Below are 15,392 nucleotides of genomic sequence, written 5' to 3' on the forward strand. Positions count from 1 at the left end.
TCATGCTTGGCCCTATAATGCCTCAGCATTGAGGAGGTGCTGTTATTTAAATATGAAAGCTCTGCTGAGCAATTGCGACATTTAACCTGCAGAAAAAAACACGGACAGTAAACTAAAGGTCACTTTGAAATGAATTTCTAATCAGAAAATCAAGTGGAAACTCTGAGAGGAACAGGATGAAACAAGGAAATTAAAACAAATACCTTATTTTCCGAAATGAGATCAAAGTGGTCCCACACGGCAGAAACCTTTCTTTTTCCTTGAGGAAGCTCCATAATTTTTGATAAATGTTATATTCACAAAACACGGAAGATTGTTTTGGCAGATGCATCTCGTTGGCAGATGCGCTTCTTTATAAAGGCTTGTCAATCAGTTCGAAACATCGGTCACGTGACCGATACAGGAACTGTTTCGGTCACATGACTTTTCCGTAGCGATACACACGTCGACAAAGGTTTCGCTCTATGAGACCGACACATGCGCCGACGCATCGGTGTTGCCCGACCCATCACTAGGTTCGGGATTCTATCAGAATTTTAATAAACCCTTAATCAGTTGTTCTGACTCTCCAGATTAATTGAAGACGTTAAATGAGGAGTTGAAGCTGGACCTCGTGGATCCGTGCCTAACTTTTTACACAGACGCAGCTTTTCAGCAGCTGCACGTATGAAATACAACAATTAGTCTTTGGCTTTCAGATCAGATGAATAAATAATTAGTTTCATGCAGACAAAGAGCAGAAAATCTGCATTAAAAGGAAAAACTAGTGATGATTAAATTCAAAGCAGCAAAACATGTGGAAATGAACCAGGGTTTCCGCGGATCATTAAAAATAATTACAATTCATTTTTTTTTTTAAATTAAGACCTTAATTGGCACTAAAATGAATAAAATATGTTTATCGTGGTATTTATGATTCTTTAATAAAAATGTTTATAAAAACAATTTCGTCGGATATATTATATCGCGATTAATTTGAGTGGAACTGATCATAAAGCCGTATGTTCGGAAAGGAAGCTCGAGGCGGAGAAAAAGCTAGAAAAAAAAAATATATATATATATATACACATAAAATGTTGGAACATTATTATTATCATTATTATATTACCAAATTTTTACCCTCAACTGTTTATTACTTGGACTTTGTTTCCGTTTATATTCTGCGATTGCTTCATTTCTATCAGGCTAAAAACTGCAGTCAGAGGAGGAAGACGAAGAGATAGCTAAAGTTACGAGTTAATGTGCAGAGCAATGTGGGTTTAAAAGGATTATATAATATCTACGGCCGCGGAATTAAATATTAGAGCTCTTTAAGTTTCTATAATTTCCTTGTTCTTCTAGTACCGTAAATAACCTGAAAAATACAATAAATGAATAAAACAAAAGTGGTCTAATAATTGTTTCCATGATGGTAGAATAAATCCTTTTTTTTTTTTTTTTTTTTTTATCCACCCATCATCCATTCATCCATTTGTGATCCATTCTAAATGTTTTGTATGGTTAGTAAATTTTTCTCTTTTTATTTAAAATGACACTAGTTCGACATTTGTTATGATTGTGACATTTTTATCATTTAAATGGAGGAAGAAGAAGAACCCATATTGGCTCAAAAAGAATCTACCAAAAAAGATAGTTTGATGAGGCTGGACTTTTCTATAGCAGCTGAATAAAGTCCTGAGAATCCCTGAGGACTCGCTGTGCAGGTTGGTGCTGAGAGACGCCTCACAGAACCAGAACCAATCACAAAATAACACATGATTCAATTTCAGATTCCAGCTTTTTGTTTTAAAACATTTCCTCCAATAGCTGCAGTGAAACATTTGATCACTTGGTGTTAAACTGTTGGTAAAATTAAGAATTTATAAACTTTTTCTTCTTTAACTCAGATCAAGCAAAGGAAGCAGACAGCATGGCAGCAGCACAGCCTGGTGAGTTACACCTATGAGCTACACAGATAACTGTATCTGTTGTCATGGAGACATGAAAGCACAACTACATGGAAAAATATGAACAGTAAATGTATTTAGCTTGATGTAGAATCATGGTTGTAAAATAATATCATAATAAACAGAAACGTGGTTCAACTTTGAACTAAAATCCATCCCAGAGTTTCTCCACCATGACTGGCTGCTTCTGGGTTCTGGGAAAGTTGTCCTGATGGATTTTATCCTCATTGATCTAAAGATGCTCACAGCTGAGCTCAGCATCAGTCTAGATCATGTTAATCCTGATTGATTCAGTTTTTTATAAAAAAATTAAAATAAAAACCTTTAATCCAGAGACTTCAGCCCACGGCCTGCTCAGCTTTAACAGACACAGAATGATAATGTGCTTCTCCTCTGGGTTCATCTGCAGCTTCAGAGCAGATTTTAACCTTTTTTCTATAAATAAATCAAACAGACGGGTCTGGTCTGACCTCTTAAAGGATGTTTATCTACATTTGGACTCAAGGTCCAAGATTCAGATCCTCATAAAAAATCTTTGGAGATGTTAACTGTTGAACCATTCAGATTTCTTGTTTTCTTGCTTGGATCAGTTCTATTTATTGTAAGAAGTATTTTCTAATAATAATTTTGCAGCAGTGTGGCTCCTACGGTGGCCTGGAGGTGCAAACCAGCATTACAAAATCTAAAACACTTTTACAAGTTCCAAAACAAATTATCATTTCAGAAAACAAAACAAAAAAATCAAAACAAATAGCATTTTAAGAAAACAAATAAAAAACATTCGAAACACCTTTCCAAGTCCCAAAACAAATTATCATTTGAGGCTGAACTGGTCTTGTGCAAATCTCGTTTCTGTTCCCCCTGTGTCGGGAGCGTGCATTGCAGCCAGAGAGGCATCATTTCATTCTCTTTTAATTATGGCAAAGGAAGATTAAATATGACCCAATCCACAGGATTTGTTGTTGATGGTCAGAGGAATAAGCACAGTTAAAGATTTGCAGGTACACTAATTTCTTTCCATGTTATGGAGGGGAACAGATTATTTCAGGCAGCTGAAACATCTATTCTCTCCTCTCCGCCTCCCATATCTTTGGTAAATTAAGAGCAACTGTTTCCAATTTCTCTAGAATTGATATGTGTGATATGTTGAACTAGAAATGTCCTTAATCCAGTAATCTTTCATATTTTACATTAGAAGGGGATTAACCAGAAATTTTACACTCTCATCTTCGCAGTACATCTTAATTTGTGTGCCCTGCTATCAGCCAGTTTCCATCCTCTTATATCAGCAATGAAAAATTTAAAATACACTACGTGTTGGAAATCTGTGTTTGGTGACTGACGTTTATTTCTGTCAGGCTGAAGGGACAAAAGTTGGAGAAATACCGATTCTCTTGGCGTTTAAAAAAACAACACAAAACAGCTTAAGAAGACCTCGTTAATGTATTTATTTTACAAATTTGTAAAAAGAGCAATCGATTAAACTGAATGTTACAAAGTTGACATGATTATATGAGCTGTTTTCACCGAGAAATGATCAGGAGTGCCTTGAGAATGGTCAGATCCGCCTCTCTGGCTGCAATGCGCGCTCCCGACACCAGGGGGACAGAAACAGAATTTCACAAAAGACTGGTTCAGCCTCGGAGTTAGTGCCCACCCTTTCCGGTTGAATTCCTCAAATGATCATTTGTTTTGGGACTTGTAAAAGTGTTTCGAATGTTTTTTATTTGTTTTCTTAAAATGCTATTTGTTTTAAATTTTTAAAAGTGTTTTGTTTATTTTTATTATTATTTTTATTGTATAAATATGTTTCCTGAAATGATCATTTGTTTTGGAACTTGTAAAAGTTTTTTAGATTTTGTAATGTTGGTTTGCACCTCCCGGCCACCGTAGGCTCCTGTGAGCAAGAGCTAATATCTCATATTTTTCCTCGTTGCCAACAGATCCCCCAATGAAGCGCTCTTGTAGCAGTGAATTCATTCGTCCAGACTGTAAGTACGGCTGAACTGAGTCCAATATTCCTGGTTTCTGAAACCGTCTGCAGAAATATTGTGTTTGAAGCAAAGAATGAAGTTTTAGTCTAAATGTTGTTTGTCTATTTAACCTGCAGTGAAGCAGACACTCGGTGAAGAACAAAGTTAAATTAATTCAGCTAATATTGGGTTAATGATTATAACTGACCTGTTGACCTTTTTTCCTTAAGTTGAAAATCAAAGCAGATTTTATTGATCACAATCATGTCGTGTAGAAAATCATCAGGGGCTCAGATTCAGGTTATGTTTTTGGTTCAGAAATCTGTTCATAGAAAGGAGACATCCGGTATTTTAATACTTAAAAACATGAACCATTTCTAACTTTAAGTCAAACTATTTTCTCCCAGTTACTGTTCAGTAATGATCAACAACATAGGAGAATGTTTAAAGTATTCGATTATGAACTAAACTGATGGACCGGCAGCTCCAGGTTTACCTCCATCAGAATCAGAGAAAACAGTGATATCATGATGTCAGATTTCTCAAGCAATTTAACATACTGACATTTTTTTCCTAAACTTCCTCCATAGAAAAAAAAATATTTGGAAGTTATAGATAATTAATATGTAATTTAAATCAAGGGTAAACACAAGTCATGATTTTTAGTTATATGATTAAAAATTACAATTTACTAAATTACCAGGTGTCATTAATGATTTACTTTTGTGGCTAGAAGTTTTGGACCAGCTGTTAAAATCCAAGTTGTCTTTGGCATTTCTAAATGTCAATGACTTGGTTTATAAGGTTACATTGGTAAAAATAGGACAGACTGTGGCACCCAGTGCAAGCCATTCCAAAAGAAATGCAGCATCTGAGACTGTATTCTCATTAGCAGGTTCGATGGTGGGTCTGAGTAGAAAGGTTGTGCCACAGCTGTGATGCAATCAAATTGTTTGAAACCAACACTCTGCCTCTAGAAGACATTTGACGATGAACCCATTTCCACTTAGCCAGTTTATCAGTGATTAACTTTTCTATATCTTCCAAGTTTTTCTGTACAATGGTTTTATCTCCGAGATAAACTCCAAGGTACTTAAATCCATTTTTTTTTTTCAATAAAAGATTCTATGGGAGAACTGGGAGCCCTCCATGCCACTTACAGATAGGAAAGGCTTCCTTCTTATCCCAGTTAGACTTTGAAGAAGCCAGGAAGGAAAACTTATTGGTGACATTATTTAATATGCTGACATAATCATCAGCATAGTTTGATAAAACAATATTTTAGTTAAATCCAGGTATGATAAAACCATAAACAGTTTAGAGGAGAGATTCCAGGGAGAGTGCATAGAGCAGCGGTAACCAATTAAAAATCAGTGGGGTCCGAATAAAGAAAATCAACAACCAGTAAAGGTCGGGAGACATTTTCATTAAAATCCATTATTTCAAACAGAATTTTATGCTGAAATAAAATAATGCAGTTTAAAAACCACAGGAAAAACCATGAGCAAGAATATGTTGAGCTACAGACATGGAGAGAGGAGACGAGATTTCAATCATTGCCCCGACAGACCCTCAGACAGACGTGATTGACAGAGGCATTTCAGACCTCCAGAGAATATTTCCAGATTGATAAGAGCGATCACCTTCAGCAGCACTTCATATAAAAGACCCGCCCTCGCCACTTAAAAAAAATGCACATGCATAACAATGCACCCGCTAGTGAGAGGGAACGCCTATTAAACATGTGCGAGAACGTGCACAAGCCCATTTCTCTTCATGCACGCTCTGATTAAAAGTTGCTGTTTGCATCGCTCATACAGGCTTACTTTCCAAAAGAAGATTTGCAACTTTTCCTCTATGTCAGACTCACCACCGGTATTATTACCATTTATTCGGATGATCCACCCAGAAAAAGAACATTCTCCACTATACCTGTAACTTTCAAAGTAGATAGAAATGTCATATGTTACTGTAGCCCACTCGGAAAGGGAAAGAACCAAGTACATTTATCCCATTAAAATCCTTTATTTAGCCCACAATCTGAAACTTTATACTGTAGAGTTAAAGCAACAGGCAAGTGAACACAGTACAAACAACATCACATAAGTATTGAAAGTAATAATAAAAGTGGTGTATTATTAACACTACTAACATTACATTATTAATGCTATTATTATTCATTGTAATAAATAAAAATCACTCAAACACTAAAAGATCGACAGTTGCATGATACATCAAGCTTAAATGTTAAAAAGTATCGGTATCTTATCGATATTGGCGATACCGACCCTGTACTTACTTGGTATCGTATCGATTGAAAATTACCTGTAGGGCAGGATTCAGTTAGTACGCTGGAGAAACGTATTTAAAAAATATGCTGAATCAACAGCAAAACAATTTTTGGAGGAATATGGGAGGATGGTTACTGTCACACTTAACAATAGTGTTGCAACGATACCGATACCAGTATCGAACGGGGCCCCGATACTGCACTAAAATGGTGGTATCGGTATCGGCGAGTACCAACAAATAGCGCACCAATACCATTTTGAGAGCCATAAGTTTATTCAACTATTGTCACTAGGGGTGTAAATAATAATCGTTTTGTATCGATGCATCGATCCAAAAGCCGACGATCCGATGCATCGACACGTCTGCAAGATAATCGATTCATGTTTTTTTTTTCCTCCGGTCTATTTTTATCCTTTTGCTCCTGGGCGTAATTCTCCCTCCCGTGCTGCGGTGGCGCTAAACCTATTTTGCCCTCCTACCTCGCTTCCTGGTTATACTCTTACAGCAGTGTGTTGCAGTAAGCTTCACACAGACATTTTTAAATTATGCTCAGTATTGAAGCGTGGTCTGTGCTACACGCTGTGGGTCTAGATACGGCCGAGGCGGCGAGGAAGTGGGGGCGAGTTTAGTCCGACGACGGAGGGACATGAGGGCCAAAAGAACAGAGATCCAGGTGGAAAAGGGTTCCAGCGTTCTCGCGCACCTTGCTCTTCTAGCGGGTCAAACTTCACGAGTTGTTTCTGCAATTTCGGTCATAAAAACAAAACAAGCCGGCCTCCTGTCTGCTGCACTGTTTGCGGTCAGCTACAATCTGGGAGAGGTGCAGCGGAGCGTCTCTCAAGGGGGCGGTGACGTCGTCACTCTGGAGCCTTCTTCTTCTTCTTTTTTTTTTTATGGCGGTTGGCAAACAACTTATAGGTGCATTACCGCCACCTTCCAGAATGGAGTATGGACCAGACAAACTATTATATTCTCCCTAAAATACCCGTTCTTCTTAGAAAATTAAAAATACTCCCAAAAACTACATCCCCAGATGACCTTTGAAACAATTCCCTGCTATCTAGTTTATTTTTATTCCTGTCTAACTCTCTATGCAACATCTCTCTTTCCTGAGTATATTTATTACGTTCTAAAAAAATATGTTGGACAGTTTCTCTGGAGCCGAGGTATTGCATTGCACTCATTACACTGATATTGTGCAGTATTTTTGCAGTATTTTTTGATGCAGCTTTTCTACTTCTGTTATTTGCTGTTGTTTCTAAAGAAAATGCATAATGATATTACAGCTTTCATTGATTTATTTCAAACTTGAAACTTTGTTTAGCCTGTAAGGTGTAAAAAAAAAAATAATAATAATCAAGGAAAAATTTAACCGATGAATCGAATCGAATTGTGGTGTATTCTTGAGAATCGAAAATAATCGAATTGTTGGGTCAGGAAATCGATACTGAATCGAATCGCCATGATGGATGTGATTTACACCCCTAATTGTCACCCACTCCAGGTAGGCAATAAAACGTTCTACTGGATTCACTTTGTATTAGATTTTTTCCTGCTTCACAAAGGTAGGCAGCAGCTTGACAAAGCCATGATGGCAATTATTTTACATTATTATGGTATCGGTATCGGCCGATACTGCACAGCCAGGTATCAGTATCGGGGCCAAAAAATGGCATCGGCGCAACACTACTTAACAACTTGAGGTAGAAAGGAGAACAAACCTGATCTAAAACTTTAAAAAGGCATTTTCTTATGGAAAGACAGCTTATAAATTAAACTGAAATGTTAAACTAAAATTTAATCGGGATCTAGAATTGAAGTAACATATGTTTTTGGTGTTTTCTTTTATTTAAAAAAAAAAACATTTATAACCCTTAAAGTCCTAACTTTATCATTTAGATTTAAATTATTTTTACCAGGTTTCAGCTTAGTTAATTTGTTTAATTTCCTGATGAAGTTACTTCCAAATGGACATCCAAACATTTTCCCTCAATACTGATTTATGGTTTCATACAATTCACTTTAATACCATCTAACTTTTTAGTTCTAATTCATTCAGTGTTTCTTCACCTTTCTTTTCTTTTATTTTCAGTGTCTGAGCTCAGAGTGATTCTGCTTGGAAGCCGCTGGTCCCACAGGAGTTCAGTGGGAAACTTCATACTAGGAATTAATGCCTTTAAATGTGAAACTAACGTCTGTATGAGATGCAGTGGAGAAGTGGAAAAAATTAAAATAGCTGTTATCAATACTCCAGACGTTCTGTTAAACACAGAAGACAAACTGACAGAGTTTATTAAAGACTGTGTGGAGGCCTCTGCTCCTGGTCCTCATGTGTTTCTGTTGGTACTTAAGCCAGAAGTCATCACAGACAAAGAAAAAGACAGGATATGCATAATCCTAAAAGCTTTTAGTGATCAATCATTCAATCATTCGATTCTAATGATATTGAAAACTGAACTGAGGGAGCTTATCAACGTTTTTCAACATCCCATGAAAAATGCTCCAATCAAGGAACTGATCAGGAAATGTAGATATCGATACTTAAAGAAGGAGGACATCGAACTGCCAGAGCTGCTGACTCGCTTTGGCCAAATTGTAAAAGAGAATGGTGGAGAATATGTGACTCACGAAGAGTTTAAAGATGCAGCAACAACTTTGGAAGATTCTCATCAGAGCCAGAAGGAAAAGGCAGCAATGGGTTCTATTGCAGCTGCTGTTCAAGCTGCTGGTGAGTGCAGAAATAACTTTGAGAATGATTTCAATAAAACTTGGAGACAAATAGCTTTTATTTTGTTTTATTTAACTGAGTATTAAATACATTCTGTCCTTTTTAAGGTATTTCTGCTCAAGTACCCAAGACACATCGTTCATATGAAGGTGGGTAGATTTATTAAAGAATCAGTGATTAAATGTACAGTATATGAAGGTCACTTCTCTATAGTCAAATTCAGTTTATTTCTATAGCGCCAATTGACAGAATCATTTTAAAACACTTAACAGAGACAATTCATTCAGGTCAATGAGTCAGATTGGTTATAAGTTTTTTAAGAAAAACCTGCTGAAAGCACCCAGTCATTGACTTTGCAAGATTCTCTCCAGTAGAGATTCACTGGCATTAGCAATCCGTCACACAGAGCATCGCATTTAGTGAAGAGGAAGAAATAAATTTTATCAGGAAGAAACATCAAACAGAAACAGACTCAGTGGGAGCGGCCTTCTGTCGACGGAGTTAAAAAAAACAAGCAAACATACAAAAGGAAAATAGAAGCATGGATCTAGAAAATGGAATAATTAACTAGCTCTATAGAGATAGCTCGGAATTACCTGAGCCAACTAAACTATAAACTATAAGCCTCATCAAAAAGGAAAGTTTTTAGTCTAGCCTTAAAAGTAGACAGGGTGTCTGCCTCAAGGACAAAAACTAGGAGCTGGTTCTACAGCAGAGGAGCCTGATAACTAAAAAATCTCCATCCTGTTGAGATAGAAAAGTTAGTTTAGACAACTGGACGTGAAGTTTTCTAATAGAAGTTTCTTCTTTCATACAAGAGGCTTCTTCATTTCTAACTAGTGGTAGGGAGCACTGAGATTAATGTTCTGTAGGTGTAACAAAGATTTAGGGGGAAAAAAAGGTGGCTCTGATCCCCCCTACGGAACTGGCCATGGAGGTCAGACTCAGTCACTGGTTCAAATAAGTGGATGACACATGGGTCAAAATAAAGACCAAGGATATCAACACATTCACAGACAATATTAACACAGTGGACAGAAACATCAAGTTTAACCAGGAAAATGTAAAAGAAGAAAGCCTTGCCTTTGTGGACTGCATGGTTCCCATCACGGAAGACAGACTGCTCAACATAAAACTCTACAGGAAACCCACCCACATGAACCGGTACCTCTGTTTTGATTCACACCACTCACTGGAACACAAACTAGTAGGGGTGTAAATAATAATCGTTTTGTATGGATCCATCGATTCAACAGCCGACGATCCGATGCATCGACATGTCCACCAGTATAGCGACTCATGTTTTTTTTCCTCCGGTCTGTTTTTATCCATTTGCTACTGGACATAATTCTGACTCCCGTGTTGCGGTGGCACTAAACCTATTTTGCCCTCCTACCTCGCTTCCTCCTGCAGTGTGTTGCAGTGAGCTTGATGCAGACATTTTTTATTTATGCCCAATATTGAAGCGTGGCCTGTGCTATACGCTGTGGGTCTAAATACGGCCGAGGCGTAGAGGAAGTGGGGGCGAGTTTAGTCCGACAACGGAGGGACATGAGGGCCAAAAAGAGCAGAGATCCAGGTGGAAAAAGGGTCCCAGTGTTCTCGCGCACCTCGCTCTTCTAGCTGCTTCAACTTCACGAGTTGTTTTCCGCAATTTCGTTCATAAAAACAAAACAAGCCGGCCTCCTGTGTGCGCCACTGTCTGTGGTCAGTTACAATTTGGGAGAGGTGTAGCGGATTGCTGTGGAGGGGGCTAGGAATATATCCAAGGCAATCGCATTCTTCATATGTACAGACATATGTCCCTATTGCGTTGTGGAGAACGAAGGCTTCCGATACCTGCTCGACACTCTGGACTCGAGGTATTGTATTGCATTCATTCAGCCTTTCAGAATCTATAACGCAGGGGTATTATTATTTTTCAGTGAATGAGGTTTTCATAGGCCTAGGTGGAGTACAACTTTTCTACTTCTGTCATTTGCTGTTCTTTCTTAAATAAAATGCATAAGGATATTACAGCTTTCATTGATTTATTTCAAATTTTAGACAATGTCTAGCCTGTAAGGTAAAAAAAAATGAACCAATTAATCGAATGGTATCGTGGTGTATTCTTGAGTATCGAATATAATTGAATCGTTGGGTCAGGAAATCAATACTATATCGAATCGCCATGATGGATGTGATTTACACCCCTACAAACTAGGCATCATCAAAACCCTCCAGACACGAGCAGAAACTATTCCCACCACCACAATAGGGAGGTTGAGAGAACAGGGATACATTAGGTCATTCCTTAAGAACTGTGGTCATCCCAGATGGGATGAGAAAAAAAAGAAAACAGAAGAAGGAACATCCTTTTTCCCTGTTGCTGGGGTCCCTGTTTATTTCAAACTAGGCAACACCCTGAGACAAAAAATTGGTTAACCCCAAAGATAAGACACCCATAAACAAGTCCGACAATGCGGTTTAGTGAAGACTGCATAGACCTGTACATTGGAGAGACCAAGCACCTGCTACACAGGTGCATGGTTCAACGCAGGAGGGCCAACTCATCATGACAGGACTCAGCTGTTCACCTACACCTGAATGCTAAAAGACATCTGTTTGAGGACTAAAACTCCTATATTCTTGCCAAGGAGGAGTGGCTAAGGAGTGGGGTGTTAAGCAAGCCATGAAAAATCATATCTTAACAGAGTAGGTGGTCTAACACATAACCTTTCACCTACTTAGGAAGCAGTTTTAGGAACAACGCCCAGCAGATTCACCTGCCCTCACCTGGCTCAAACTTCAATGAGGAATGTGACCGAAACCCCTTTGACGGAAGAGTTGGCGACCCACCAGAAATCCATTAATAACTATTAACTTCCCAAAGGTGACCTTCATGGCCAATCCAGTAGGAGGATCATAGCCACATTTTTCCCCCTATTTCTTTGTTAGACCTACAGTATATTAATCTCAGTGATCCCCGCTACTAATTAGAGCTGAAGAAGCCTCTTGGAAGAAAATTGAAACTTCTTCTAAAAAAACGTCACGTCCTGTTGCCAAAGCTGAACCTTTCAGCTTAGGCAAGCTTAGTCTGAATGACTCTGAATCTTGACAATTATGTTCCGCCCGTTATGTACTCTGTAAATTAGCAGATAAAAATAATTCACCAATTAAATTAACATTTAGGCTTTTTTAACTGGGCAGAAAACAGAGCTCAGATAAAAACCTGCATTTATTGGAAGAACATATCATATTTTTCACAGAAAGAACCAGTTTCTCCCAGCTCAAAGTCATGATTGACATACATTTGAAAAGGTTTGAGAGAAACAGAATAATCATTCTATGGTGAATTCTTAAAATAAGCAAGTAATTTTTGTTACTTTGTAAAACTGACAAGCAAAAATGAAATATTTATTAAAAGCACTCATCTCTGTGTTATTCTATTTGTAGATCATTGAAATACGAGTAATACGTTTATTCTAGATGTGAAGAATTTAATTTTGGTTGAAATGTCATCAAAGAAAATATTTTTTGCCTTTTTTTCAGATATGTGAAATAGGCCTGAAACAATTAATTGGATTAATCGATTATTGAAATAATTGGCAGTTAATTTAGTAATTGATTCATCGTTAACAGGCGTATATAGACTGTAAAATATGCCTTTAGCTTAAAGAGTGACCCACTTAGAGTATCAAATATATCAAAGTTTTAAAACCAAAATATAAACATTCTGCATTTACTATAAAAAAAAACAAAAACATTTTCATCTGTCACTATGCTCAATCCAGAACTCAATTGGAAAAGTTTTAGTTTCACCTTGTTTAATTTCTTTAAAAAATCTTCTTTTGGCATCTTCTTTGACTATCCGATTATGAATCCATCGAACAAAAAAATAATCGACAGATTAATCAATTTGCAAAACAATCATTAATTACAGCCCTAATTTGTACATATTCAGTCAAACTAATATTTGTCAAAATGGCCTGCCATAGCCTGTTGTAACCACGATAACATTAGAGTGTTAATTAGTTTACTGTTTGAATAGTGGTAGATCAATGTATCTATTTAGGAGCCATCACCTATCAGCAGTTTAAGATTAAATATAAAAACGTTCTAATGGGTAGTAGTTATGCATCACCTATTTGGGTCCGTACTCATTGTTGATTCGGTCTTCCATCACACAGTAAATACTAAATAGCTGTTTGCAGCTGCTTCAGATGTTATCATCCCATTAACTGGCCTTTATTAGTGGTTTTCATTCCCTTAGAAAGGCTTCATTTTGTGACTCCTACCTCCCAGTAGGCTCAGTAAGCTGGTATCAATGAATGAATTCTAATCCCAACCCTAAGGTAATTCATATTTTCCAGTGGAATTAATCTATTTATGAGTTATCTGAAAATTATTTCAGTAGTTTGTCATGTATTGTACAAAAAGGAAAGAAAAAATATCTGCATGTTGCAAACCAAAAACAAAAAAAAACTCATATCTTATGGCATCCTATCCTGTCAACTGAGTTGTTTTTTAACCAAATTAAATCTGTGTGACTGAAATGTAGAATTAATTTGATGTTAAACTTTAAAATGGGGTCGTTTTTTTGTTTGTTTTTGTATTGGGTACATTTTAAGTAAAGTAGATAAAAGCTATAAAGTGGGTTGAAAAAAAACTTTGCAAAAAAACTGTTATCAGTGGTAAACTGCACATTTTCAGCCATAAAAAACTGCTAGAAGGTAGAGGAGGCTGAAGCCATTCTATGGGACTGGTGCTGTTTGACTGTGCAGTTTTATTTTCTATAATGCTGTTATCACTCACACCAGTGTTCTCTCGCTGATTCCAAAACAAATAAACAATCCACTGGACTTTTTTTTTTCCAAGTTTGAAGATGTTTCACTTCCCATCCAGGAAGTTTTTTCAATAAATTTGGAATTAATTCATTCTTTTTTTTTTTATTGAAAAAAGCCAAGTCCAGTGAACTGTTTTTTTTTTTTTTTTTTACTTTTTTGGAATGACCTGGATGACTGAGAATCTTCACCAGTATATCTCTCACTGATAACAAGTTAAGTTAAATACGTCAGTGTAATGCTGCAAATGTGAGGACAGATAAGGTTGTGAATGTATGTGGATTGCGAGGTGAAAAGATAGTGCTCCAAAACATAATTTTCTGAATATGAAAGTTACGCATTCTTTCTCTGTGAATTAATTCTAATCATTCTATAAAAAGATCCTCATCAAAGGGACATGCAATGTCTGTTTTAAAATACCGATGTGTCTAACTGACCAAGTGAATGATTGTTTTTTTTTAATGCACAAAACTACGACTAAAATCCGACTAACGTTATTGGCTGTAAGGAGAGCATACACAGAGGACACTGAGTTTACTGAACAAAACCTGCTCCTGACTAGGATAGCTCTGGGGAGAATGTTACTACAGTTACTGAAACAGAGGTTCAGGAAACTCCATTTGTGGAAAAGTATCAGATGATTTCAGGTTTAATGAAAAATTAAGAGTTTTCAGTAAACCTGTTTATTGAAACGGACCCTAACCTTTAGTCTAAATCAATTCAGAGTTGAGGATTTAAGTTTGAGTTTGTTAAACCTACTTTGTGAAACAGACCTGAGATTAGGAAAACTGTTAGAGGTCAACATTCAACTAAACATGGCAATGGAAGTGTGTTTCTATAGCACGTTTCAGTGACAACACACTTTAAAGTTCTCAATATGTAAAAAGAAACAGGCATAGAGTTAATTGAATTATTAATAAAATGAATAGTTAAAATTTACAAAACTGAAAATTCCAGTGACAAAGGATTATAAAAAGGAATAATTATTGATAATAACTTTTAAAGAAGTTGGACTACACACTTAAAACTTATAATGTTTAGATGAAACAGTCAAAGCCCATTATAAATATGTTTTCATTCTTGGTTGAAAGCAATTTATGACTTTAATTACTTTTTTCTGGTAGTTTGCTAAACATTAGTGGCGCATAAGAACTAACTTGTTTGGTTCTGATTCTGGATATGGAGAGAAGAACTAAGTCAGAAGAGATCTGGGTGATTATACACTGACAATTCTGCAATGGGTTTTGGGGTCATTCAGTGATCAATAGACTAACAGAAGTATTTAAATGTCTATTTTCTGAGGTACAGGGAGGCAGTGGAAGAACTTTAGGCCCGGGCTGATATTCTTAAATCCTTAGTTTTAGTTAGAATACTAGCAGCAGTGCTCTGGATCAGATGCAGCAGTCTGATCCACTCATTATGCACACTGTTGCAGTGATCAGTTCTACTTAAAGCTACAGTGTGTAATAATTACAGGGATATAAAGTCAGAAATTTAATATATTATACATAACTTTGTTATTTATCATCACCTATGAGCTCAGCCTCTTAACCTTAATATTTGCGTTGCCTTAGAATTCGTTCTTTATAATTACATAGGACCGGGTCTCGCAGCCATGGAGACTGACATC

The 15,392-nt window shown here is 36.8% G+C and overlaps 1 protein-coding gene across 1 annotated transcript in view; it reads left to right on the top strand.

The window, feature by feature from the left end:
* Positions 1-3,894: 3,894 nt before the first annotated feature.
* The window catches only part of LOC107104923, a gene marked incomplete at its 3' end in the record, with an annotated part of 36,509 nt that continues 25,011 nt past the window's right edge, over positions 3,895-15,392 (top strand). Inside the window, exons 1-3 of the mRNA XM_015405041.1 lie at positions 3,895-3,937; positions 8,304-8,939; positions 9,047-9,088. Coding sequence (XP_015260527.1) covers positions 3,898-3,937; positions 8,304-8,939; positions 9,047-9,088 — 718 coding nt within the window. The remainder of the gene's footprint in view (positions 3,938-8,303; positions 8,940-9,046; positions 9,089-15,392) is intronic.

Source organism: Cyprinodon variegatus, unplaced genomic scaffold, assembly GCF_000732505.1.
Source record: "Cyprinodon variegatus isolate N-32 unplaced genomic scaffold, C_variegatus-1.0 Scaffold1954, whole genome shotgun sequence".
Taxonomy (NCBI): Eukaryota; Metazoa; Chordata; class Actinopteri; order Cyprinodontiformes; family Cyprinodontidae; genus Cyprinodon; species Cyprinodon variegatus.